Source organism: Neophocaena asiaeorientalis, unplaced genomic scaffold, assembly GCF_003031525.2.
Source record: "Neophocaena asiaeorientalis asiaeorientalis breed wild unplaced genomic scaffold, Neophocaena_asiaeorientalis_V1.1 scaffold671, whole genome shotgun sequence".
Taxonomy (NCBI): Eukaryota; Metazoa; Chordata; class Mammalia; order Artiodactyla; family Phocoenidae; genus Neophocaena; species Neophocaena asiaeorientalis.
The window spans coordinates 1,636,843-1,663,744 of NW_020175533.1; the positions used below are offsets into that span (position 1 = coordinate 1,636,843).

Below are 26,902 nucleotides of genomic sequence, written 5' to 3' on the forward strand. Positions count from 1 at the left end.
AAAAAACCCCAAGACAAAAAAAAAAAAAAAAAAAAAAAAAAGATGAAATGGTTTATTTCACAGATACTGAGTCCCATCAATTTACTTGGTTATCTTGAGGCCTCAACTATCTGATAGGCTCAAGAAAAATGATTTTTATAGATTACCTGGCATTTTTTTTGTTAAGATGGAAGAAACATTCTCATGGAGATTTTTACATTCTAAGTGAAATCAGAACTCTCATCTCCTTATTCTTACAAATGAATTTTATTCATTTTCAATTATGAATAACAATTACATTAGAATCTTGACTAGAATTTTACTAAACTAACTTTGGTGGGATGAACAACATTATAGTATTTGGTCTTCTTATCCAGAAATACTGGTTTTTCTACTCATTTATAGAAAAAGCACACTCCAGGTTCCTTATGATATAGAGTCAATGATTTAATTGATTTTAACTTAAATTCCATATTAGCACAAACATAGAGGTGGCTTCTGGTATTAAAACACAGTTAAAGATAAACAGGAAAATCAGAAATTATTAGATTGGAACCAAATAATCATGTAGGTATTGAGAATCGTAACAGAAAGTAAGCATTGTTTTAGCTCTGAGATTCCTAAGAGACAAATCAAAATGCAAATAGTGTGTTATATAGTTCTCTTAGTTTAATACAAAGAATGCAATTTTATCAGGAGAAATTTTTCTTGCACTGAATCCTAGGAGGACTTTTTAATGTAGTTCCTTTTAGAAATAACAAGATACAAATTGAGTTCAAACACTGTTTGGTCGAAAATAGTCATATGTCTTTCAAATGACCACTTCTTTTCCTCACCATAATAAATGCCAAGAGCACATTTCCTATATTAATAGAAAAATCAATAAGTGTGAAAAGCTGAAGTAACCCTGACAAGTTTTTCAGAACAGTTGTTGAAAATATTTAGAAAACACCTTTAGTTGGAAAACAGCAGAAACAAAAATAGAAATATCACATTTCATATATGCAATAGAATACAATGCTGAGTTTAGTTCCATAATAAAAGTCATACCAATTTTTATGTGTGGCCAAGGATGGAAGTATGGATAAAGAAAAAGAACTGAAATCAAGGTAAAGATAACTCTGCTTACTGCCTTCAAGTCTTGTTTGGAGAGGAACCTCTGGAAAACCATGAGTTAGGATAATGCTAGTCTACTAGCATGTCAGAGGCAGAACCCATATAATCTCTAGAAATATAATTTGTCATTCCTCCAGGTAACTCCCTTAAGGGGGTTTGGTTCCACCAATGAATAAAGTTCCTAATTCTATACTAAGTTCATCCTTTGGGACATCAATCTCATCTCTTGCCTCTTCCCCAAGCTTCTTCCACCAGGGTGCTTGTATATGCTTCAGGGTGGTAAGATGGGCCTGCTTGGCCTTGGCTGCCACAGGCCTGGATCTGCTTAGGAAGAGCTCAGGTTCTTTTCCTTCTGCCTCCTTCAGACTTGGTGCTTCTGTAGTAAACAGAAAATAAAAAGGTGAGTGGGAGAGTTCTGTACCAAACAAACAGGAACTTGGAAACTACAGTGTTGGAACTCTGCAATAGCAGGCAAAAACAAGGTTCCAACTCTGAGTCTATTATTATTGTCAGCTGTAGATGGCATGTGACTATTCACAAGTTGTAGCCCATGCTTCTGTGTTTAAAGGGAAAGAATAAAAGAAAGAGGTAGATTTTTTTAGATGGTTTATTTAAAAGAGCAGGAACTTTTAATATAATAGCAGAATCCTTACTGTAGGGATTCTGTACAGAGGCTCAGTTCCAGCCACCTATCCATTCAAAAACACAAAATTTGCAAGTAATGGCACTAAAGAGAGGACCCTGGCCCTTTTTGCTCCACAAATACTAAAAGTGTTTCAGAGGCCATTTGAGACACTGGCTTCATGGATGGGATCTTTCATTAAATGCACCAGTGGTTGTGAGAAGCAGATGAATTAATTTTTGTGAAAACACTTCATTAAAGTGCCACCATAACCACTCTCATCATCTACTTTTAAAATATGTTCAAAAAGCTTTTCATACTATATAACAGAATCTGGCTAGTAGGGCTCAGCATCTTTATAATTAATAACTTTTCTGAGTTGACACATATCAATGATCACAAGGCTGAGGGAAGCAGTCAAGAAGGTTATGGGGTCTGCATCATTTGAAATCATTGTGTGGTGATATGATCTAGAAGGAGAAATTTCTGAGGATAGGAGATGGGTTAATAGACCACTAAATGGTGTTTTCCTTCTGAAGATCTAGATGTCACAAAATCTTACATAGGCTGTTCCTTTTAGGAAGCAAAAATGGAATGAGCACATACTCATCAACTGTTCGATGTTGGTGCTGATCCGAGCCATCAGTGCCTCCCTGTGCTGTTGGGCTCTCTCTTCTAGAGCCCTGCCCATGAAGTAGTGTTGCAGTCGTTCTTGTGCTTGGGAATGGAGCTCCCTGCTGATCACATCTGATACCTCAGAGCCCTGGGAACAAAGGACAAAAAAAGTGTCACATGAAGGACACATATATCAAAGTATGTTTCACTTAACCACTTAGTAGAGGTTCTAGAATGCTTAGCTGTCTCTCATCAATTGAATGTTATGGTTGATATCTACCTTGTACTCTTGAACAAGCATTAAATAGCCTCTTAAAAGCAGCTTTAAATGAAAATGCAGGTGGGCCAGATTCTTTTTGGTATGCTCCTATACCTCACTTCCTCACATAGTATGGTATTCTGGGAGAAGAGATAAGATTGAGAAATCATAGTGAAAATTACAAATGGTTTGGTAAAGATACTGGCCTGGAAGAGGAGTAACAAGACCAATCCTTTTGTTCTAGCCCCACCTGGTAAGACTACCTAACTTCTTGTCCTATCCCCACTCCCAAACTTATCTAAGCCATAATGTTATAATGGCTTCTAATTTCACAGAACAAGGGACAAAATCATTCAAAGGACCATATTCTTTTGGCTAGTCAGCTACTTTAAAAGGAACTTACCTAATTAGTTTGGACAAGGATGAAATAATCTCAACATTGAAGCTGACAGAGCTTCTGACACCCCAGCTTTCTCAAATATTCCAGTTCATGGATCTTGGATACAGCCCTGTTCCAGCTAACACCTTACTTTTCAGCCACAGAGTATCAGGTGTACTAGAGTATGGCTAAAGCAGCACTTCTTTTTTTAACAGGAGAATGCATCACAATCACACACAGTGCATTAAAAAAAAATAGAGATCAAAGACCTAAACATAAGGACTAAAACTATAAAACCCTTAGAAGAAAAGACAGAGGAAAAGCTTCATGATATTAGATTTGGCAATGATTTCTTAAATATGACACTGAAGGCACAGACAACAAAAAACCAGACAAACTGTACTTCATCAAAATGAAAAAGTTTTGTGTATCAAAGGACACTATCAACAGTAAAAAGGCAGCCCACAGAATGGAAAAAAATGTTTGTAAATCATACATCTGATAAGAGATTAATATCCAGAATATACAGAGAACTTCTAAAACTCAACAACACAAAAACAAACGACCTGATTAAAAAATGAGCAAAGGACTTGAATTGAAATTTCTCCAAAAGAGATATACAAATAGCCAATAAACATATGAAAAGATGTTCAAAATCACTAATTATTAGAGAATGCAAATCCAAATCACAATACCATTTCACATTCATTAGGATGTGAAAATAATAAATGTTGGTGAGGATGTGAAGAAGTCTTGCTGATGCAGTACGGAAAACCACTAATTTGAAGTGAAGTCTCCTTTACTATTGACTTTACTTATATGGTCCACGTAATTATAAGAAGACGCCAAATCCATTGACTACGGTAAAGCAACTGCATTACCTTATGCCAAAAATAAATGTACATATACAGCTGAGACACTTATTTGTTGGTGAATATCACCCACTGCAATAATGTAACACTAGTACCATGGCACAAAAGCCTACATACTGGATGTCTTCTGATATAGTCATCCACTTGTTGCTTCAGTTCAACTCTGCGTGCATCAGTGAGTTCTCTGAGTTCTTGCCAAGGAGCAAATAGTTTCTTTTTCTTACGGCACTTTGCTAGGAATTTAAGAGTCTGGGACGAAAAAAAAAGATTTGTGATTTTTTTTCTTCCCTAACAGAACTATTTCCTTCCTACAAAAACATATGATAGTGACAACAGCTGTTAACCCTCTTATGTATGGGGAGAAAGATAGGATTGTGACTGGGGTGACAGAGGACAATAACTTTATCGTTATATTCTTCTGTAGTGTTTTAATATTTTACAAGGATATATTCATGTATTATTTGTACAGAAGGCAATAAAGAAAAAAAAAGGGAAATCAGCTTTGGGTTCTAGTCTTAATTCTAGTCCCTTATAAAACTGTTTGATTTGGGGCAAGTCATTCAATCTCTATAGGATAGGTTCTATGTCTACAGAAAACAGGGATCCCAATTGTACTTAGCCAAAGGATTGTAAAGATCAAGGAGAAGGTATACAAGAAAAAGCTTGGTAAATGAATGTGCTTTCTCCTGTCCTTCAGAATGAATTCCTGGTAAGAAATCTTTTAACAGGCAAGATGTGGAGACACATCTGAAATTATTCTGCCCAATTTTTTTTCACTCTTCTCCCTTCTTTGTAGTTTTTATTTTCATCAAAGTTATATGTTCACATTGCTTAAGGCAATGGTTGGCAAATTATGGCCCACAGGTCAATCCAGCCTGCTGCCTGTTTTTGAACAGCTGAAAAATGGTTTTTTACATTTTATATGATTACAAAGTTCAAAAGGAAAAGAATTAATTCATGACATGTGAAAATTATGTGAAATTCAAAATTCAGTGTCTACAAATGTTTATTGAAACAAGAGTCATGCTCATTTGTTTACATACTATCCACAGCTTCCTTTGGGCTACAACTGTAGAGTCGAATAGTTCCAAGAAACTGTATGACCTGCAAAACCTAAAATATTTTACTATTTGATGCTTTCCAAAAAGTTTGTTGATATAACTATTGTTTAAAGTGTCAGTTTTAGAAGAATTGTTAAAAACCTCTCCCCCAAAGACAGCAACTTTAGTTCTTTCAGGTTTTTCTTCTGATGTTTATCTCCATCTACATTTTTGTGATTTTTTTCAGTGATAGGTATTATCTATTGACTTTCTTGTATGAAAGATAAGGACTTAGCTCTCTTTCACACATACTTTCTATATCTCCAAATATCCAATATTATTAAATCATAATTTTAGTTAATGTTCAGTGTTACATTATTATGACTACATAAAGGCTATTCATTTTTCAACCATGTAGTGATGATTACTTTTTCTTCCTTGCATATTTTTATTTTCACTGGAATTAATAACTATTATTTTCCTGTGCTTATTTTTCTATATATTTATCACTGATTATCACAATTTCTGCCCTAACTGTTCATACATTAAAACACATCAGGCAATCTATCAAATTAATTTCCTTAGATACACATATTCTGGAGCTTTCTGACTTGTTCCAATCTGGATAGATTATTCCCTATGCTTGGTGCATAGCTGCCATCCCGAGATCTCCCATTCCCCATCATCTTGGTGACTCTTTTCATCTTTCCTTTGTGTTTCCTGGATTCCATGTTGTCCTTTCTTGGGTTATTCCTTTGTTTCAGAGACTTTGTGATGCATAAAAATGTCTTTAGTTATCTTTACCTTTAACTGGTGGTTTAGTTGGATGTAGAATTCTAGTTGGAAATCATTTTCCCTCAAACATTTGACAGCCTTACTCCAATATCTTTTAGCTTCCAATAATGCTGTTGAGGAGTACTTTTCACCCCCGTGTATTTCACAATAATGTGAAATAGATGTGAGTGTATTTTTGTCATTGTATTGGACATTCAGTCTTTTTAATCTAAACCACATGATATTCAATTCTGAGAAATCTTAAATTATTTGATTTCTTCTCCTCCAGTTTTTTTTTTTTTCTTTGTTTCAAATGTTTGACCTCCTAGACTGGTTCTGGTTTCTTTTTGCCCTGCTCTCTAGATTTCCCAAACCTTTTTTTCTAGCCCTTTTATTATGTCTTTTTTTTTTTTCTATCAAATTTTATTCCATTTGTTCCGTTATCCAGCATCTTGGTTTTTGTTTCATGTATTATTTTCTTTTAGCTCTCGGAGAAAATAATACATTTTAAAAGTTTTCTTATCCCTGCAATATCTCTATTTCCACCAAGTAGTTTTATTCTATTTGTTTTGGCCTTAGCTTCCCGCAGACGTCCAGTGATACTTTCAGCTGATATTTAAGAGTGGGCACTAAAGAGCTGTTTAGAAATGCTGAGCAGATGGGTAGGGTTTATCTATTCTGTACTTCTTTATAGGGCTACTGAACTGGGCTGTTTCATTGGAGTACCTCATTGTGAGTACATGTATAACTATTCCCTTGGGCTGTTCAGATTTCCTAAAGAAAATGTTTTCAACCTACTGTTTACAGGATACAAGCCTGGCTGACAGCATTGAGACCTGAGAAGAAAAAAGGGCTTGGAGGTTTTCACATTCAGTATAAAGATTTCCTTAATACCCTTGTTTTTACTATAGTACTTAAGCCTTCAACTGCGCTTACATTCTCCTATTGAGAGATTTTCTCCTTTTCTTCTATTCTTCCCTTTTCTTGATTTTTCTTCCTTGCTTCTCCTTCTATCTTTCCTCTACTTCCTGCTTTTAGTATGAAGCCAGGCTTATGATGCTACTCTGGAAACTCAGAGTAAAGTTTCCAGAACAGAGGAATTTTTGCCCTTAGATCAGAAAAGTCCACCTTGACATCTCTGTCTCTTTTCCTCATTCTTTGTCATTTTAGAACTCTCTGAAATTGTATTTATCTCCCAATGTTTATTTTTTCAACTGGTTTGTTTCAGTAAGTGCTTTTGTTGTTGGTCTTTAATAGATATGTATATTTGATACTGTTTTGCTATAATCAAGTAGCAAGAATTAGCTATCATTCTGGCTCTAGAGAGCAGACGCCAGCAAACATCACCTTCTTTCTGAGCTGCTGCTGCTGCTTTTTTTTTTTTTTTAAGAAGGAACAATTAGGTTTATTTGCTTGTGCCAGGAAATATCTCACATACATTGCTATAAAAACCATGTTTATCACTTTAGTGTGGAATTCTTTAGAAGCATTGGCAAAGTCATCTTTGGAAACTGGATGCACTGAACTGGTGGATGCCACAAATGGAAAATTCTAGAAGGCAGCCAGACCTGCCCTTGTGCTTGTCACTAGTTTCCAGTCTTTGATTTCCAGGTTTTGGCTCTTTCAAAGCCATTTTTCACATTTCTGAAATCAAGAATGGCCTGAGAAATCTCTTCATTTGTGTGCATCAAAAATGAACCTAGAGTAAAAAGAGACATTCAGAAAGTTCTGGGTGACGAGAATATTTTCTTCTACCACTAAAATGGTGCATATTTCTGTAGTTCTTAATTTGAAACAAACTCAGGCATATCTGAATAGCAAACGGTTATTTTCCCAGCATCAGATCCTCGAGGATGGTAAAACAGGTTTTTAGGATTGTGTATGATTATAAAGACCAAACTTCAGATAAGCATATGCAATTAGACCTCACTCATCCATTGCAGGCTGTCATCAGTAATGGCAATCTCTTTATTAAAAACATTCTTAGGTTTGGTTCTATCGTGACCATTTTTGTAGTTTTAGTTCTTTTTACCTTCTTTATTTTTTTTAATTGAGGTATAATTGACATACAATATTATATTAGTTTCAGGTGTCCAACATAATGATTCGATATTTGTATATATTGGGAAATGATTGTCACAAAAAGTCTAGTTAACATCTGTCACCATACGTAGTTAGAGAATTTTTTTTTTTCTTGTGATGAGAACTTTAAGGATTTACTGGGGCTTCCCTGGTGGCGCAGTGGTTGAGAGTCTGCCTGCTGATGCAGGGGACACAGGTTCATGCCCCGGTCTGGGAGGATCCCAAATGCCGTGGAGCGGCTGGGACCTTGAGCCATGGCCGCTGAGCCTGCGCGTCCCACAACGGGAGAGGCCACAACAGTGAGAGGCCCATGTACCGCCAAAAAAAAAAAATTTACTGTAGTTGTCAGTTAAATAGCATTGGCTGATGTCAAGAACTGAACTGATCTGATAAAAAAAAATTGGCAAATCTTGTCATAGTTTTGGTGTCTCTGCAGTATATGAGGCTGTGTCCTTACATGAGGGGTCTAAGTCATTTTTGAAAACTAGTAGCACCTCATTGACAATAACAAAAGATTACAAAAATTTCAAGTCAAGAAAGAATCACATTTTGGATTCTTTAGGGGTCAGCACACTTCTCCATGTTGAACTGTTTCTCTCTTTTAAAATTTATTTATTTAATTAATTTATTTTTGGTTGCGCTGGGTCTTCTTCATTGCTGTGCATGGGCTTTCTCTAGTTGTGCACAGGCTTCTCATTGCAGTGGCTTCTCTTGTTGCAAAGCACGGGCTCTAGACACGCGGGCTTCAGGAGTTGTGGCTCACAGGCTCTACAGCACAGGCTCAGTAGCTGTGGCGCAAGGGCTTTGTTGCTGCACGGCATGTGGGATCTTCCCGGACCAGGGATCGAACCCATGTCCCCTGCCTTGGCAGGTGGATTCTTAACCACTCGCTACCAGGGGAGTCCCAACAACTGGTTCTCTTTCTTTCTTTTTCATTTTTTTTTTTTTTGCGGAACGCAGGCCTCTCATTGTTGTGGCCTCTCCCCTTGCAGAGCAACAGGCTCCAGACGCGCAGGCTCAGCGGCCATGGCTCATGGGTGCAGCCGCTCCACGGCATGTGGGATCTTCCCAGACCAGGGCACGAACCCATGTCCCCTCCATCGGCAGGCAGACTCTCAACCACTGCACCACCAGGGAAGCCCAACAACTGGTTCTCTTAATGGCTTAATTCCCAGGAATTAGGACAAAGTGGCTTCTCTCAGGATCCTTGTTCTCCACCTGGACACTGTCACCTTCCCCCAGCACAGCTGTGTGATGAGGTTCTATCTTTTGTTGAGTGTTAGGTCCAATATGCACGTTTCCAGATATGGTATAAATGAAGCTTGATCACCCTTTAGGAATAGGCTGGGAATGCTTTGCTCCTTGGTCCAATCTTAAGTCCAAATATAAAGTTGGTGTGTAAGTGTAAATCTTGGACTTGATTCCCAGGGCTTCTCCAGAAATGACAGCAACAGTAACACCATCCTTACGGGTTTAGGGATTTTGCTGCTTTTTACTTCCTGGTACCAAGGCTCCACCATCTTCTGTGAGCTCCTCAAATTAACCCACAGCTGTAGGCCATGGACTGACTCCTCCGAGCAAGGCATCTCTGCACAATGCCCCAGCCCATGGTCATCCACTGCAGGTCTCCTGTGTTCAACTGACCAGCATGTCCACAGAAGTCTTCGCTGGCCATGATAACCCCCTTCCAGGAGGTAATACACTGTTTCAAAACCTCAGTGTGGGTGATCAGGAAATCCACCCGGTCTACCGCCTTTAAATTCATCAAACAGTAAAAATGGATCCAGATTTTTAAACTAAGGTCAGCCAATGCTTCTGCGGACCCATGCTCCAACCCCTTCTGACTGCTCCCAGCTAAGCACTGAGGGTAACCTTGCAGGATGCCATATAAAGGCTAAAATGCGAGCATGCTGAGGCTTAGCAGATTGCAGTGCTCTGCAGAAAGAAAAGTCATTTGCCACTTGCACCAAACTGCAGAGGACCATTTAAGCATCCCTGGCCATCTCCCTTGGAGACTCCCCTGGGAGTCTAAAGCTGGCCGGGGAGGGTGGTGTCCTGCTAACTGATTGAAGGCACCGGCCCCGCCTGGCCCCATGGGTACCCGGTACTCCAGTGTGCTTGGGGGCCCCTTCTGAGCTTAAGAGATGAAAAAGCAAGAAAAGAAAATCCTGGAACATTAAAAAGGAAAAGACAGCTAATTCTTCAAATTTAATTCTAATACTATACCACTACATAGAACTCCAACTTGTTTACGTAAGGATGTGTAATTTGAAATTAGCAGGTGTACATAAGGTTTTCTTGATTTTTATCTATCTGAAAAACAATGCCTCTCTTTTACGCAAAGTGAGGGACAGAAGGTAAACAACAGTTCTGGCCTTTGTCTGCCAAGGACACTAATAACCAGTTCCTCCTGAGGGATAAGTTCAATGAAATGATATTCCAACTTCCTTCTGTGAAATTGATAATTATTTCCTTTTCTTTGTTATCAAGGTCATCTGCAGTGCTAATAGAAATATAAAATGAGTCAAATATGTAATTTTTAATTTTCTGGGAGGCAGAATAAAAAGGTAAAAACAGGTGAAATTAATATTTTGCATGTACTGAGTTACATAAGCATAACTCAATATATGTAAAATATTAGCATTTCCAAATGTAATTAAGACTCCGTGCTTCCACTGCACCACTGCAGGGGACACAGATTCCATTCATGGTGGGGGAACTAAGATCCTGCATGCTGCCATGGAGCCCAGCCAAAAAAAAAAAGTCGGTAGCCACGAGGTAAAGGTATTAGAAAGGACCCAAGGCACTGATATCCATGGGTCCATGGGTTAATCCTTAGATGGCATTGCTTAGCAGAGGGTAAACAGCAGATGTGGGTGTGATTCAGTGATGGTGCAGGACTGTTTGTTGCACACATGGCCTAAAATCCCCAAAAGAGCCTGAGAAAGATGGAGGCAGCAGACATCTCTTCCTATTTCCCTAGTATTTACTCTGTTTTTTAAGTGGTTTAAAAAAATCTTTGTAAAAGCTTAATCAGAAAAATCAATAAGGAGACTGTTCAAAATCTATCACTGTGAAAAACTGAAATTGACCTAAAGTTTAACAATAAGGGATTTAACAATAGGGATTAACAAACAAACAAAGTTTAACAAAAAGGGATTTAGGTCAATAAATTGACCTAAAGTTTAACAATAACAATAAACAATAAATAAGTTTAACAATAACAATAAAACTAAATGCTACATGATCTGAAATCCTAATATGAACGTTAACTATGTATAATAACTAGATATTAGGAAAACTGGTCATTAAGTGAAATAGACAGCCTTGTACTATGCTTTTCCAAGGCAATAAAATATTACTATGCTCCAGATAAATCCCAGGAAGATCATCATTTAAGAACACCATTCTATAATTCAAGAATTATAATGATCTAATTATACCTAATGTATTATCTGTGCATTAAAAAACATCTAATATGATAAGCTGCTCCTACGCAGGACTTTACAATTGACAAAATACTTTCCCATAAATTAGGTCATCTGATCCACATAACAACTGAGTGAAAAAGATAGGGTAGACATTCATTCATATGTCAAGCACATGCAGGAAGCTGACAATAAATAAGACTTCGTTCCTTACCCTTGAGATTCTCATTGCTCAAGTAAGAAAGAAAAAAATTAACAAATAACACTGCATTTTGGTAAATGATGTACAAGGGTCTATGGAAATACTAAGGACTGAATGTCTAAATCATTTTGGCCAGTGATAAGGATGTTCTCATCTTAAGAAACTAAGGCTCAGAAAAGCTAAGTGACTTGACCAAGACTTTACAGCAGATAAACAGGAAAGTCAGATTTGAACCCATGTCTTTGCCTCCTAATCCAGTACTCTTTTTACTAACTCAGACTCACTGCTCTTTGAAGTGTGACAGCTGCTTTATACTCCACAAGAGATGGCCTCTGTTGGCGAAAATTCTTCCTTTCCCTGTACCCTCTCCAATGTTTCTGGATAATCAATGCTGATTTCTCTTCTATTTCCCGATTATGTTTTTCCACCTGACCTAAAAAGATAACAAACACTATTACAACATACTCACTTCTATGCTTTCTCAAGTTTTAGAATCAGGACAATGAAAGTACCAACAATCTTGCAGTCCTTTTATTTTTTTCAATATTGATTTTCCCAATTCTATTATTTTACAATGGTTATAAGATTTTAGAAACAAAGCGCTCCAAAAGCTTTCTCAGATTATGCATCTTCTTTGGAAAAGACTCATCGTTTTTCTTGTCTCAGAGGAATGAGAAAAGGGCTAAAAATCCAAGATAGCAAGAACATTTAGAATAAAATCCAAGATAGCAAGAATATTTAGAAAAAAGAATCACAAGTAAATAGTTAGAAAGTCATTCAGTACTACCAAAAGGGAAAAGCACATTGTGTATATATGTTACCTACTCTGCGTGGTTCTAAATTTCTCTTTAGTCACTCAGTTCTACAGATGACTTTCTTTTTACTTTCTGGGAGTTAGGCAGCATACAGTCTAGGGTTCACAGTAGCTAAGTGACAGAATAAGGTGGAAGGTAAAAATAAAAAGCGATATATTTGAGAGACAGTACCAAAAATTTATAGGATTTAGTGGTGAACTAGATGTGGAGGGGGGGAAAAAATTCTAGGATGTCTCATAGATGGGACACTGAGTAGACTGTTGGTGCAATTACCTGAGAGATGAGGAATACAGGAAGAGGAAATCAGTGAGGGAAGATAATGACTAGTTTTGAGGATGCTTGTGGATATCTAAGTAAAGCTAACCAATAGGCAGCTGGCTACAGGGCCAATGTAGTAGGCACTAGCCACAACTGGTTACATAAATTTAAAGAAAGTAAAATAAAATTTTAGATCCTCAAGTGCACTAGCCACATTTCAAGTCAACAGCTACCTCTAGCCATTGGTACTGTGAAGATATAGAACACTTCATTTTGTAGAAAGTTCTACTGGGCAGGGCTGGTCTAGAGCTTAGGAGAGAGGGTGAGGATGCAGACAAGATTCCCGAGTGCTAAGCACTCAGTTGGTAGTTGAAGCTGCAGTTATGGATGGGATACCTCAGGAAGAGCAACATGAAAATAATGGGGTAAGGATGGAACCCTGGGAAACATCTGTATTTAAGGGAAAGAAAGAGAAATATGAGGCTAGTGAAGGATACTGGGAATGAGTAGTAGAAGGGGGAAGGAGTAGAACTAAAAAGGAATCTTGAAATGACTCAGATCTCCCAGAGTACACTTTAATATTAATTTCAGCTTAGTGTGTCGAAAGTGGCAAGAGGTGTCACAAGGTTTGTACTGAGTTCTGAGGGCAGAATGTAGCAATATTCTAACACCTTACTTAAGTTCAAGGGGGTTCTTTCTTTATGTCAAGGACAGATATCTTTAAGCATAAAATTTTGTTTCACTAATTTATCTGAAAGAAAAGAAAAATTACTGGAGAGATTGCTCATCATAAACTAATAGGCCTTAATCAAAAAAAAATAGTCACTTTTTTTGACTCAAGAGATTTAATAAGATTTATCTGAAAAAGGAGAAACAGGGAAAAGGTCCACATTTAAAAAAATAAATCATCAGGTAGCTGGGAAATTTGGTTTATTAAAAGATATCCTAATCAGTCTTAATTACACTTATAAAATTGATACTGCCACACACCTGGATGAACTATTTCAAGCATACTCAGCCGTAATTCTCGGGAAAGTCTCATGGCTCTCTGCCTTTGAAGTTGCAGTTGTAATCTGCAGTCCTCTTCTTCCTTCTGTCTACTTAGCTTCAGTAACATCTTTGTTCGCTTAGATCTGTGATGGAAACATTAAGTACACACAATTTTCATAATTATATGTCCACCCAAGAAGTATTTATGAAAAACGGCTTAACCTCACTAGTAATCATATAAATACAGACAGCAAAAAAAATTTCAAAGATAATTCCTAGTGTAGTTAGAGTATGATGAAATAAGTTTTCATGTGCTGCTCTACAACCTTTCTGAAGAAATATTTTGGATACATGCATCAAAATATTTCTGAAGAAATACTTAAAATATGTATCAAAAGCCTTAAAAATGTTAACCAATTAATTCCATTTCTAATTATTTTCATAAGGAAAAATCCAATACGTATGTAAAGACTTATGTTAAAGGATGTTCTCCATAGCATTACAACAGTAACAAGTTGAAAACACACCATATGTCCTACAATAGTGAGTTATATAAATAAATATTGGTTCATTCACTGGACAGAATTCTATAAACTATGAAAAAATAAAAATTTCAAAGAAGCAATCACTGTCCCTAAGGCAGACAAAGAAGAGACAGAGTTATGCCCTTAAGCTTGGTTTCAAGGGGGAAGTTGAAGGGTAGTGGAATATGCCACTCTGGCATAAAGATCGTTTTGAGGTGGAGGCAAATGAGAATCAGGAAACACAGAAAGAAGCCTTCCCAGAGGATCTCTTAACTGACTAAAAGCAGAAACAGCTGAGAAATGAGGACTGCCATAAATTTCCCCTCCCAAGGAAGTTTTATGGCCATAGAGATGGAACTGCACAAATAACCCATATCTTCCATAAGTTCCCCAATATATTTACCTTCCCCAATATACTTACCTTCCCACAGTTTGTTGCCCTCAGAAGCCTAAAATTCTTTTCTTTTCACCTGTCACTTCTCTATAAATTATTCTTTGTTAACATCTATATAGGCCCCAATTTTTTTTAAGGTAAGAAGTGGATTTATTTAGAGAAATACACGTTCCATAGACAAAATGTGGTCTGGCTCAAAAGGCGAGAACGGCCCTGGGAGAAACCCACTCCACAGAGTGTGGGCCATCTCAGAGGGCGAGAGCTATATAAGACCAAATTCTAACTACCCCTTTGAGTTATGCATCATGTCAGGTTTCTTCCATGTGACGTGTGCTACACATGTTAAGAAACTGTTTTTCTCTTGTTAATCTGTTTTTGTTTTTGTCAGTATAATTTTCAGGGCCCCAACCAACGAACCTAAAATGTGTAGAGGTAAAAACTGTTTTCTTCCCCTACAAAGTCAAACAAATAAAATTAAAATACCTAAGTATCAGCACCATGATAGAGGAAGGTAAATTGTGAGCTTTCCTGCTTGTGAGGCAGCTGTTAGCTGCTTCAGTAAACCTTGCTGAGGAAAAGGGTACTTAACAGAAAACAAAGTTTCTGACCATGAAAAGTGATTAAATAAAGAAGAAACCCCCAAGAAAGTGCTTGGTACCTCTTGTTGAATCCGAAGCTCTGATGAATCTAGGTCCATAACTGTGAGTGGTGGGCAGTCCCTCCCCCCAAAAAACATGGGAGGGAAACTACTCTGAGATAATAACCTGACCACAAAGAGACAGAAATAACCTTGGCAGAAAGCCCAGCTACAAAGGAAGTAAAAGAAATTTGTATAAACTGTTGCTGCAACTAATAGAAGAGGAAAGGTGCTGAAGCCTGGAGCAAACTGGAGATTAAAAAACTAAAAACTCATTATAATGTGAGATTTAAATAATTTTGGCTTCATGGCTGATGTCTTATAATGGATATATTTATAACTGGTCTGGTGTTGTTACATAAAGCAATGGAATTTCTATTTTACAATAGTGGAATCTTAATTAGATTCCACAGATACCCCTCTAAGTGGACAAAATCTTTAATCCTAGGATGCTTTTAAGTAAAGATTTTAATATTGCAAAGAAAAGTAAACTGGCAAATTTGGCAACTACTGTAAGACTAAACATTAAAGGTCTGAATCCATGGCATAGGGGCACCTTTAAATGTAAGATACATAGCTGAGAATGGTAGCAGGAAGATCCGTAAGGGATAACTACTCTGAGTTCACTACAAAGGTAAGGCTATACCAAGAACATCTCAGACTCTTGAATAGAAGAATATACAGTGTGACTCTCAAAATATTCATCATTTCCCAAATTTATTTAACCAAAGAAATAACTTTTTAAATATTTTTAAAGAAATAGCTAGTAGGATAGACAAACTCTGAGCAATGCTGGAATGGATTATACTTGCTTCTCATGAGTACTATTTACTTAACAGATCTGCCTGTCTAACTAGATTTATAAATTTTCAAGGGCAAAAAGTGTGCCATGTGCATTTTCCTCTAAGTGCCCAGTAACATGCTAAAAAAACCTTTCTATTATTTTAACCTTGTGAGGTACACAGACAATTATCCCCATCTTATAGATGGGAAATTTGAGGCGAGAGAGGTGGGGCAACTTGTCCAAGATCATTCAGCCCATAAGTTGCTGAGGAGGGATACAAACTCAAGTCTGTTTAACTCTCCCAATACCTAGCACAGCCTCTGGCATATATTAGGCACTTGAAGCACGCTTAAAAAATTAACGATTTTTTGGTTACCAACAAAACTCATGCCCAATGATATTCATAACTTATCTTTTAAGTCTTCTCTGAAGGAAACTTTTATCAATGAAAAGTATGTCCACTAAGGGACACAGCCAGAGTGGCTTCAATACCTTCCACTAACCCATCCAGATTCTTAGAGGCAATGGAAAGAAAACACACAGACACAAATGACTTAGCTCCTAAGGTCATTTATGATAAAGTGGAGCCATCTCGGAGGTGATTTCTCATGCAGCCTAACTTAAAGCTAAATTTTAGTTCACTATTTTAAAACACATTTGTAACTGAGAAACACAGCTGCAGTTATTAAAAGAATAGTTTCAGTTTTCTTAAAAAAAACATTGACTTCTGGAATATGCAAGTTACACTTTAGTGAACTAAAATTTAGCTTTAAATTAGGTTACATGAAATCACCTTTGAAATGGCTCTGATTTATCAACAATGACCTAAGAGCTAACTCATTTGTGTGTGGTGTGTGTGTGCTCTTTTCGTCACCTCTAAGAATCTGGATGGATTAGTCATGTAAAAACTGGGCCGTCTTCAGTATTTCATTTTTAGTTTACTTGAAATAGCAACAAATGACAAACTATGTCATATCTCAATGACCATATGTATCCATGCCATATTTACTGAGGAAAATCAGGTTAACATACTTAAACCTTTTTGTACTCATACACATTTTTACCATAATTACATATGAACAATTATGGCAACTTTTAGTTTTAAGGGTTTAATGAGATAATTGACCATTACTGGCTCCCTCTGTAGGCCTGGCCCACAAGAAAGTCTCATTAAGTGAACAGGATTGTATATTTGTTACATCACATTCCTGTCTTACATTATGTCTTTTGCTTTTGAAAGTACATCTGGTTAATGAAGTGCTGGTACTCAGAAATGTATGAAGCAAGAATGAAAGAAACGGATTAGAATATTGAAAAAGAAAAAAAAACAACACCCCAAACTCTAAGTTTTCATTCAGCTATACTCTAATAAGATATATCTAGCCCTCTCAGATCATAATTCCTTTCACCCAAATTTTTTACCTGAAACTCCTCTGCAAAGTAATCACAGCAGATGGAAGCTTCTTTAATCTCTTTCTAGTCTGGAAACCCTTCCAATAAGCTTGAATCAAGCAAGCTGCTTGATGCAGTTTCTGAAATTAAAGGCCAGAATTAATTTAGAGACATCTCTAGGAAAGTCTTTTTTAGAAGTTTACTTCTTAAAATATCAGGCCTGGGCAAGTATTAATCTCCATTTTTAATAAGCTGAGCAGGAGGCAACATCTGCATAGGCCCAGGACAGGGAAGGCCTAAGAATATTAAACCTGATCTCCCAAAGGAAGCTCAGTTAGGCATTATCTAGAATGTATTCAAGATACAGTCTAGTTAGCTTCAAATTCTCCCTGATTAATCTCACTTCCATTCCCATTACAAGGATTTCATAGTTTTGCTTATTTAATGTTTTAACTTCTTTGCTTCACTTCCTATGCCTGGCTTCATTTATTCAAAGATTCAAGGGTATGAGGGACTCTTTGTATAGGTTTAAAAAAAAAAAGGCTCTGGTGTTAAAAATTTAGACCATAAACAACTCCTTCTCCCATCAAACTATGGCTGCTCTGGATGTTAGGGGAAAATAAGTAAAGGAAGGGGGAGAGAGAGCAAATAAAAGATTCAAGAGACTACCACTATCCAATATTTTGAAACTAAAATGTTTACTGAAATGTTAGTAAATATCATGCAAATTATTTTTATAATTTAATACCTGCTCTTCTACTTCCTGATAGACCTTAGGGCTTAAAAGACCAATAAGCTGTCTAAGTTCTTGACTAAACTCTGTCCCAGGCTCTTGTTTATTTAGTAGACTTCTGAGTCCTGAAATGCAATAACAAAGGCACAACTATTAATAATAAAATATGATTTTGTTATCTAATCAGAATTAATTTGAGGTTAAAAAGTCTAGTTTAGAAACAAATGAAAACAATAACAAGATTAATCACATGATTTTTCTTTTTCCTTTTCTCAAAACCTTCTAGATTGAGGTCTTTAGGATTTTCCACTCTCCTGGAGTTCTTATGTGCTTACTCGTGAGATCTGAGGCAAAATCTGTCTAGTCAACCTCTTTAATTAAAAAAAAAAGGGAGAATGGAATCACTGCGATAAGTCAAAGGGTAGAGACATATAGTTGTGTTTTTGTTTTGAACATAAATACCTTAAACAAAAACATTTAAAAAAAGATAATGAATACATACTGAGTAAATGCCTATCCTGTGGAAGCACTTAAGCAGGTTATTAGTTACTACTAATTAAATGGAGTTATTATTACATAAAAATATACAGTAATGTATGTAATTTGGGGTAAATCAATAGGTTCCTGAGCATTTATTATAGGAGAAGTGCTATAATATTAAAATACTGCACTTTCATCCCAAATTAAAACTGAGTAGTAATATAAGTTACAAAGTAAGTACTATTTCCAGCGTAAGGAGGAATGATGTATTATAATGTATGTACACAAGATACATCAGCAAGGGAAAATGGCCTTGCAGTGTACAACTGGGGAAGCCACTAGATAGGTCTTTCCATGTCATACTTTCTTCAAGACTCAAGTTCTCAGCAGTATTAATAATTGTAAAATATCTTGAGGAAACTGAATAAGTTCTATTGTTGAGAAAAGAAAGGGAGACAGCTTAAGATAAAATTCCTTTAGAATGAACTGTTGGACATTCACATTTCTATAGAAGAAATCTAATTACAGAAATAAAAAATGTGTATCTGGCACAATATCATCTAGACAGTTTTATTACTGGCACTTCTCTCCCTATTTCTATAATACATAAAATAATTACAATGTTCACAGTAATGACTCATGCAAGATAAGTCACTAAAGTGCCTTCCAAATCATCAAGAATGATTAAAGGCCATTGTAATAGTTTTGGTATTAAATGCATCACATTATATTCTAATTCTTGAAATTTTATATATAATATAACCCTGTATTAGTAAGTATATTTAATCAATTAGAAACCTACTTCTTGACCATACCAAATAAGAAAATATATTGTAATGGATTCATGGCTCTGGCTAGCAAAGAAATAAAACAAAGCTAACATATAACTTTGATTAACAGTTGAAAAAAAAAAAAAACTACCTGAGTAATTCTGGGTAAACACCTACATTTTTTCCATGCCTCTGTTTACACTGCTATATAATGAGGATAAGAGTAAACACCTCACAGGATTGTTATGAAGATTAAATATTTTAATACACATAAAGTATGAGGAATAGTCATCTGACACATAGTAAATGCTCAATTAAATGAAAGATTATTCCATGGTAATGGTAAAACACTGAGTCCTTTCCTTCTCAAGTTTTCTGACATTTTATTCACATATATGTTTGATTTTGAAGGTGAGGGAAATTTTTTGTTTGTCTTTGAGGAAAGGCAGTATAGGAGTTGAAGAGTGATTATTAATTGATGTAAAGATCAAAAGGGCTGTCAATCTCTGAAGCACAGCTCTATTTTCTCAGTAAAGTTAGGTAAGATCACTGATCTTTTTTTGGTCATTATTTTACTACACTATATGGTATAATCAATACACAGCCTTTTTGTCAGAGAGGGAGCAAATATTCATTGTAACCTTGTCAATAAGGTATCATATGCCACCTGTTGAGACATGAAGATGGCTGGATTACATAAAGGTTTTTTCCCTGAACTGTTATCTGCTGTGACAGAGTTTATCTGCACATTTCAATTATTGACTTTTTAAAAACACAGGTATTTTGTTTTCCATAAACCATCAATAAAAATGTTCTTTTTGAGACTTTCAAGAACAGAAAGAATATATGTACTACCTTTGTAGCAGGCACTTAGTCTCAGTAAAATCAAAATTTCCTGATGGGATTTAGCCATCAACAGTAGGAGCCTTGTAGCAGTACTTCTTATGACTGGACTAGGAGTTGATAAAAGTTTGAAAACAACTTCATCTAAAATTGAATGCAGGGTTTTCACTTCTATTCTGAGTAAATCACCACTAATAGAACAACAACAACAAAAAAAGTACTGTTACTAAACGACACATAAGTATCACAAAAAATTAAACATTACAGGTGCAGCAAGTTAATGCCTATGGCCTGATCCATGAAGATAACCAATAGTTTAAGCAGATAGCTTAGTTCCAAAAATACATCACATTAAATCAATTAATTGAATTCTTACTATAAGGCACCATGCTAGGTAAAGTAAGGAATACAAAGTTGACAAAGAAACTTGCAATCAAATACTGGAGGAAAGATAAATGTGCAAAATAGTAAATAGATGGTTCAAAAGCTTCAAGGCAATAATAAGAGGAAGATCACAGGACATTAAGTACATGGTTCACTGCTTAATGATGTACGAAGACAAACATGTTATAGGAATTCAATTATCATGTACTTAATATAGAAGGAACTTTTTCTTTTAGTATTCCTTTATTACACTAACAACCTCATGTTGCATTACTGATGTCATGAAAAATTACCTGAAACATCAAAATAGTCAAAAGGGATTACTGGGTGTTCTTTTACTCACCCCACCAAGGAGTATGTGATTTTCTAGGGGTGTGTACCTTTGATTATCCATTTACTACTGATTAGGATATTTTGCAATTCTGTAAAAGTAGATGTTGGCTTGTAGAAAGCAAATAATGGCAATGATTATTATCTGAGAACAATGCAAAGAGATTCTTACTCAACAACAATATAAATGACTTTTATCCAGTAGAAAAAGTAACCGTAAAGGTTATGCCTGATATTCTCTACCATTCAGCTTCTGTGATAAAATGTTCTTCTGATCCTCTTCCATCCTCTACTTACAGATTTTTGACCATTCTTTCTCAGTCTTCTTTGTGGGCTCCCCTTCCCCAATATACCCCTTAAAGGTTACTCCCCAGGATTCCATTTTCAGCCCATTTCTTTTCTCAGTCTATTCATATTTTCCATCTTCTCTCATGTTTTTAACTATCATTTTTAGGCTAACTCATAAGTCCACAGTTCTAGTCCAGATCTCTTCCAGAAGTCACATTCACTTGTCAGTGGACATTTAAATTGTCTTGTCTTTGGGTGTTACAGATAAAGCTGCTATAAACATTGGTGTACAAGTCTTTGCATGGACTCTTATTTCTCTGTCTGCTGAAAATATCTACCTATGTTGGACATAACCAATATTGAATTTGTTTTGGCTATACCACTGTCTATTATCCATTATAGAAAACTTGGTGTCATACCTGAATGCATCCTTTATTTTACTCCGTAACAAAATGCTCATGAAGACCTGATGATTTTTTATTTTGACCAGCTTCATTAAAGTATAATTGATATACAACAAACTGCACACATTTAAATGTACAATTTGGTAAGTTCTGACATTTCCTCATCACAATCAAGATAATGAACATACCCATCACCCATCAAAGCTTCCTTTTGTTTCACTGTAATCCCTCCCTTCTTACCTTCCCTGGCACCTTATACCCAGGCAACCACTGATCTGCTTTCTGTCACTATAAATTAATTTACATTTCCTAGAATTTTATACATAGTTATGATTGTAGATCCTATCTGAACATCATCAGTTTGCAGAAATTATTACTTTGTATTACTAAAGGAAGAGGGGAAAAAAAAAAGCAAAGCAGAGATTCTATCATGGCACAAGTTTGATTTTCTCATCCTTTTAAAGTCAAATCAAAGTATGACCATTTCTGCTAAACTTCCTGCCTTTGTATTACTTTACAAATAAAGAAAATTTTAAGATGTAGGCAGTTTCAATAACCAGATGTGGTTAAGTTGCTTGGAAACAATTTGATCCTTTCAGATCTTGCTTTCATTTTGTTTGGATGATCCAGAATGGTGCTCAGTCTAGTGCTATTATCCCTCACTACTAGGATGAAACCATCCTGAGTACTCTCAGTGCTCCATTTTTCACGTAGTTTTCCAGTTTGGCTGCCGGAATCAGTCAGTATTCTTGGCTCCGCGTTTCTGGTACTGCTCCTTTTAATCCTTCTGGATTACTGTTTTCCACGACATTGGATAGTTTCCTCAAACGCATATGCTGATCAGTACTCTACTGAAAACTTGTAGGGAACTCTGCAGATCTCTGGGGTTCTCTCTTTGTGTAGCTCTCTATGGTATCCTGTCTTATAAACTCTAGCCTACTTTTCACCCTCTGCATGTTGTTTCTTACCTGTGTGCACTTGCTTATATTGTTACCTCTGCCTAGAAATACTGTTTTCTCTTCTTCCTCCCTGGTTAATTTCTTATCCGTAAAGTTTCATCTCAGGTGTTAACCTTCTCCAGGAAGTAGCCCCCCCTCAGTTTGGTTTAGGAGCTCCTCTAATACTTGTGTACCCTTAAACATGGTAACTTATTACACTGTAATGTAATTGTCCTTATGTGTTAGTCTCTTCCACTATACTGTAAGCTATTTGAAGACAAGGTTCATATCTTAATCAATTTTGTAAATCCAATGACAGACAAATACTTGGCATGTATAGTAGATGCTTAACAAATCCATATTGAACTGAAAGAATCAATGATTTCAACAGTGTTTACTCTGCCTTTCTATTTTAACCTGGGAAAATTGCCTGTTACTTCTTTTATGCCCTTCTATAGCACCTGGCAAATACTACGCTTGCAGTTTGCTAAATAAATATATGATTAAATATTTTTTATTGTGATCCCAATATTTTCCTTCAGATATCACAGTAATTTTTCTTCTCTAAGCCTGCGATTTGGATTAAAATCTTCTTAAGCTCTAAGATAAGATACAAATTTGATAACAAATTTCCAGTCTTTTACAGTATTTTACATCCATTTTTTTCTGAAATACAATAGTAATAATAGAGCTTTTAAAATGCCATGTACAAGTCATATGCAATCGAAGATTTTAGGAAAATTGGAATAAAATTGGTAATGCTTCTGATCACAAATAAAAAAATTCTACATATTTTGTAAGGCCAAGTTACCTGTTGATCTGTAGTATGTTCTGTAGCATGGTCATGACCGTAGATCCTACCTGAACATTGTCAGTTTGTAGTAAGTGCAAGAAATGATCACTTCGCAGTACTAAAGGAAGAGAAAATAAGATTAAGATTCTATGATGATACAATTAGTATTTACTTGCCCTTTCAAAACCAAGCCAAAGCATAATCATTTGTTAAACTTCCTGCCTTTATATACTTTGCAGTAAAGATTTTCTAGAATAGTTTCAATAACTATAATAGATAGCTATCCCATTTTTATGGACAGTTACAAATAAAGAAATACTAAGCTAAGATGGGACTTCCCTGGTGGCGCAGTGGTTAAGAATGTGCCTGCCAATGTAAGGGACATAGGTTCCATCACTGGTCTGGGAAGATCCCACATGCCACAGAGCAACTAAGCCCATGAGCCACAACTACTGAGCCTGCACTCTAGAGCCCACGAGCCACAACTACTGAGCTCGCGTGCCACAAATACTGAAGCCTATGCACCTAGAGCCCGTGCTCCGCAACAAGAAAGCCACCGCAATGAGAAGCCCATGCACTGCAACGAAGAGTAGTAGCCCCCGCTAGCTGCAATTAGAGAAAGCATGAAGACCCAATGCAGCCAAAAATAAATTAAAAGAAAAATAAAGAAATACTAAGCTAAGAATCTACTGTTATCTCCCCTTAAATTAAAAGTAAAATATAAAATCCTAAAACTGAATCTCCTTTTCTAGCAGTGAGTTCAGTGAAGAAAACCAAATTTTCTGTGAAAAAAAGAGAATGTGAAGGAATAGCAATGGCACAGATGACTGTAATCAGTGGCTCATGTCCTTAAAAATTTAATTGTTATATAATGTATCATGTTTGCTAATATCTTACCTTAAATAATAATAAATCATTAATTACCCAGAAGAATATTTGTTTGTATTGGTTTATAATTTTTAGGTTCTGAGCAGCCAGTTATGAAGACTTGGCACTGGATGCTTACGCAAGTCGTTTAACCTCTCAGAACATCTATTTCTGCCTCTATAAAGCTAAAAATAACAGCTCTTTCACAGACTACTGTAAAATGTCCTAGAACAGTGTAGGTTCCAAGTAAGTGTCAGTTTATAGTCCTTTCTTCACTAACTGATCAGAATTTTTTAAAAAAATAAATTTATTTATTTTTGGCTGTGTTGGGTCTTTGTTGCTGTGCACGGGCTTTCTCTAGTTGCGGTGAGCGGGGGCTACTCTTCATTGCGGTGTTCAGGCTTCTCATTGCAGTGGCTTCTCTTGTTGTGGAGCATGGGCTCTAGGTGTGCAGGCTTCAGTAGTTGTGGCGCACGGGCTGTAGAGCGCAGGCTCAGTAGTTGTGGCACACAGGTTTAGTTGCTCCGTGGCACGTGGGATATTCTCGGAACAGGGATTGAACCCGTGTCCCCTGCATTGGCAGGTGGATTCTTAACCACTGCGCCACCAGGATAAAAAATAAATTTATTTATTTTTGGCTGTGTTGGGTCTTTGTTGCTGTGCACGGGCTTTCTCTAGTTGCGGTGAGCGGGGGCTACTCTTCATTGCGGTGTTCAGGCTTCTCATTGCAGTGGCTTCTCTTGTTGTGGAGCATGGGCTCTAGGTGTGCAGGCTTCAGTAGTTGTGGCGCACGGGCTGTAGAGCGCAGGCTCAGTAGTTGTGGCACACAGGTTTAGTTGCTCCGTGGCACGTGGGATATTCTCGGAACAGGGATTGAACCCGTGTCCCCTGCATTGGCAGGTGGATTCTTAACCACTGCGCCACCAGGGAAGCCCCTCAGAATTTTAATTAAAGTGGGATCAGGTATGTTGGCAAGGCAGCTCTGTGAACACTACCCTAGCTTCTACAAAACAACTTTCCTCTTTTCCTCTTTCAGTTTCCTGAGGGAACATATTTGATTTCTTTCACATACTAACTACTGTTCTTCATTTCTATTTATATAATCCAGTATTTCACCAGATACCATTCTTTTTTAATGTTTAACAACTTCAAAACACAATACCACTACTATTAAATATTTTTATGGCTTCTAATTTTCTATTCTTTAATAGCAAAATAATTCTCCTCTGTAGCTGGGATAAGTGTATTTTTCCATTTTTGTCTACTTAAAGATGTTTCATTAACAACTCTTTAATTAACTTTGAATTCACTGAAATCATATAGTATCTAGTGTGTATATACCTTTTTTCTATATTGGAAAAATTATGATAATTTATTAAAGTTATTCTACTTTATTTTTTATACTATTTGTCTTATATTATTATATAACTTATTTTTGGAGCCTCTATTATGTTTTTCAAGTGCAGTCAGATAACTATTTGGTCCCCCAAACTAAAACTGATACTTCTGCCCATTTCTTTCTTTAATTAACTTTTTACAATTAAAGTTTCAAACATATGTAAGAGTAGAGAGAACAGTATAATGACCCTGCATGTACCAGTCACTCAACTTTAACAGTGATCAACTCACCAACAATCTTGTTTCACCTATCCCATCTACTTCCTGCCTCCCATTTTATTTGAAAGCAAATCTAAGACATCAAATCATTTTATCCACAAGTATTTCAACACATATTCCCCAAACATATGAATTATTAAAAAATAAAACATAACCATTATCTAACCTAAATAATCACGATTCCCTGATTTTATCAAATATCCAGTCAGTCCTCCCATTTCCACTTTTTGTGTGAATTTTTTTTTTTTTTGCCGTATGCGGGCCTCTCACTGTTGTGGCCTCTCCTGTTGCGGAGCACAGGCTCCGGACACGCAGGCTCAGTGGCCATGGTTCACAGGCCCAGCCGCTCCGTGGTATGTGGGATCTTCCCAGACCGGGGCACGAACCCATGTCCCCTGCATCGGCAGGCGGACTCTCAACCACTGCACCACCAGGGAAGCCCTTTGTGTGAATTTTTAAAAGTTTATTTGAATCAAGATCCAATTAAGAGTCACACATTGGAACTGGTTATCTTTCGAATTTCTTTTAACCTATGGGTTTCTACTTTACCTTTTTTCCCCCTTGCAATTTATTTATTGACGAAACTATGTCAATTGTCCTATGAGTTTCCCACAGTCTAGCTTTGCTAACTGCATTCCTGGGGTATAATTTAATGTTTCTCTGACCTTCTATAAATTGGTAGTTGGAGCTCCAGGATCAAAATGATTCATGTTTGAATTTCTGGCATATCCATGTCATATGTGAGGTTATGATGAGGCACTTATTATCTGGTTGTCTCTCCTTTTGAGGTGTTGACAGTGATGGATAATTCACTAAAGGTTGCAAAATGGCACTATTCTATCATACCCTTTTCACTTATTAGTTGGGATATGTTTATAAAGAAAAGTTTCTCCTCATCAATATGTAAGAAAAGGCAGTATAAATGCCGGACTCTCCATTTACCAGTTTTCAAAATGAACTGGTCCCCTAGCAGACTTTAATGGTAACTTTTATTAATAATGGTATGGGAATATATTAAAAAAAGATTAGCAAAATGTTGGTAATTGTTGAGGCTCAGTGATGAGTACATAGGGGTTCATTATACTATTCTACTTTCCATAATAAAAGGTTAAAGTTAATAATCTCACTATATTTGACGAGTTTTAATCCACTGTAGTTATTACCATTATTACTGTTCAAATTTCCCATTTTTAGCTAGTAGAAGCCTCCTTATGTTGGCTCCTGAGTCCTTTTCACAGAATCCTAACAGACTTTGATTGCCTCCTTCTTATCTAGTTATTCAAGATACTTCTG

General features: G+C 36.4%; 1 protein-coding gene and 1 pseudogene across 5 annotated transcripts in view; both read right to left on the reverse strand.

The window, feature by feature from the left end:
- Positions 1–405: 405 nt before the first annotated feature.
- Positions 406–26,902, reverse strand: part of IQCB1 (IQ motif containing B1) — a 46,875-nt gene continuing 20,378 nt past the window's right edge. For 4 of the 5 annotated variants that reach the window (XM_024769247.1, XM_024769244.1, XM_024769245.1 and 1 more), the window contains exons 7-15: positions 23,144–23,243; positions 20,001–20,179; positions 17,911–18,020; positions 17,193–17,302; positions 13,432–13,574; positions 11,653–11,801; positions 3,960–4,091; positions 2,324–2,480; positions 406–1,471 (exon numbers count right to left, since the gene is read on the reverse strand). In XM_024769247.1, the coding sequence (XP_024625015.1) occupies positions 1,242–1,471; positions 2,324–2,480; positions 3,960–4,091; positions 11,653–11,801; positions 13,432–13,574; positions 17,193–17,302; positions 17,911–18,020; positions 20,001–20,179; positions 23,144–23,243 (1,310 nt within the window). In that variant the 3' untranslated portion in view covers positions 406–1,241. The remainder of the gene's footprint in view (positions 1,472–2,323; positions 2,481–3,959; positions 4,092–11,652; positions 11,802–13,431; positions 13,575–17,192; positions 17,303–17,910; positions 18,021–20,000; positions 20,180–23,143; positions 23,244–26,902) is intronic. The other variant, XM_024769248.1, reaches the window with a different exon arrangement.
- On the reverse strand, positions 5,213–9,897 carry LOC112416006 (pirin-like; annotated as a pseudogene).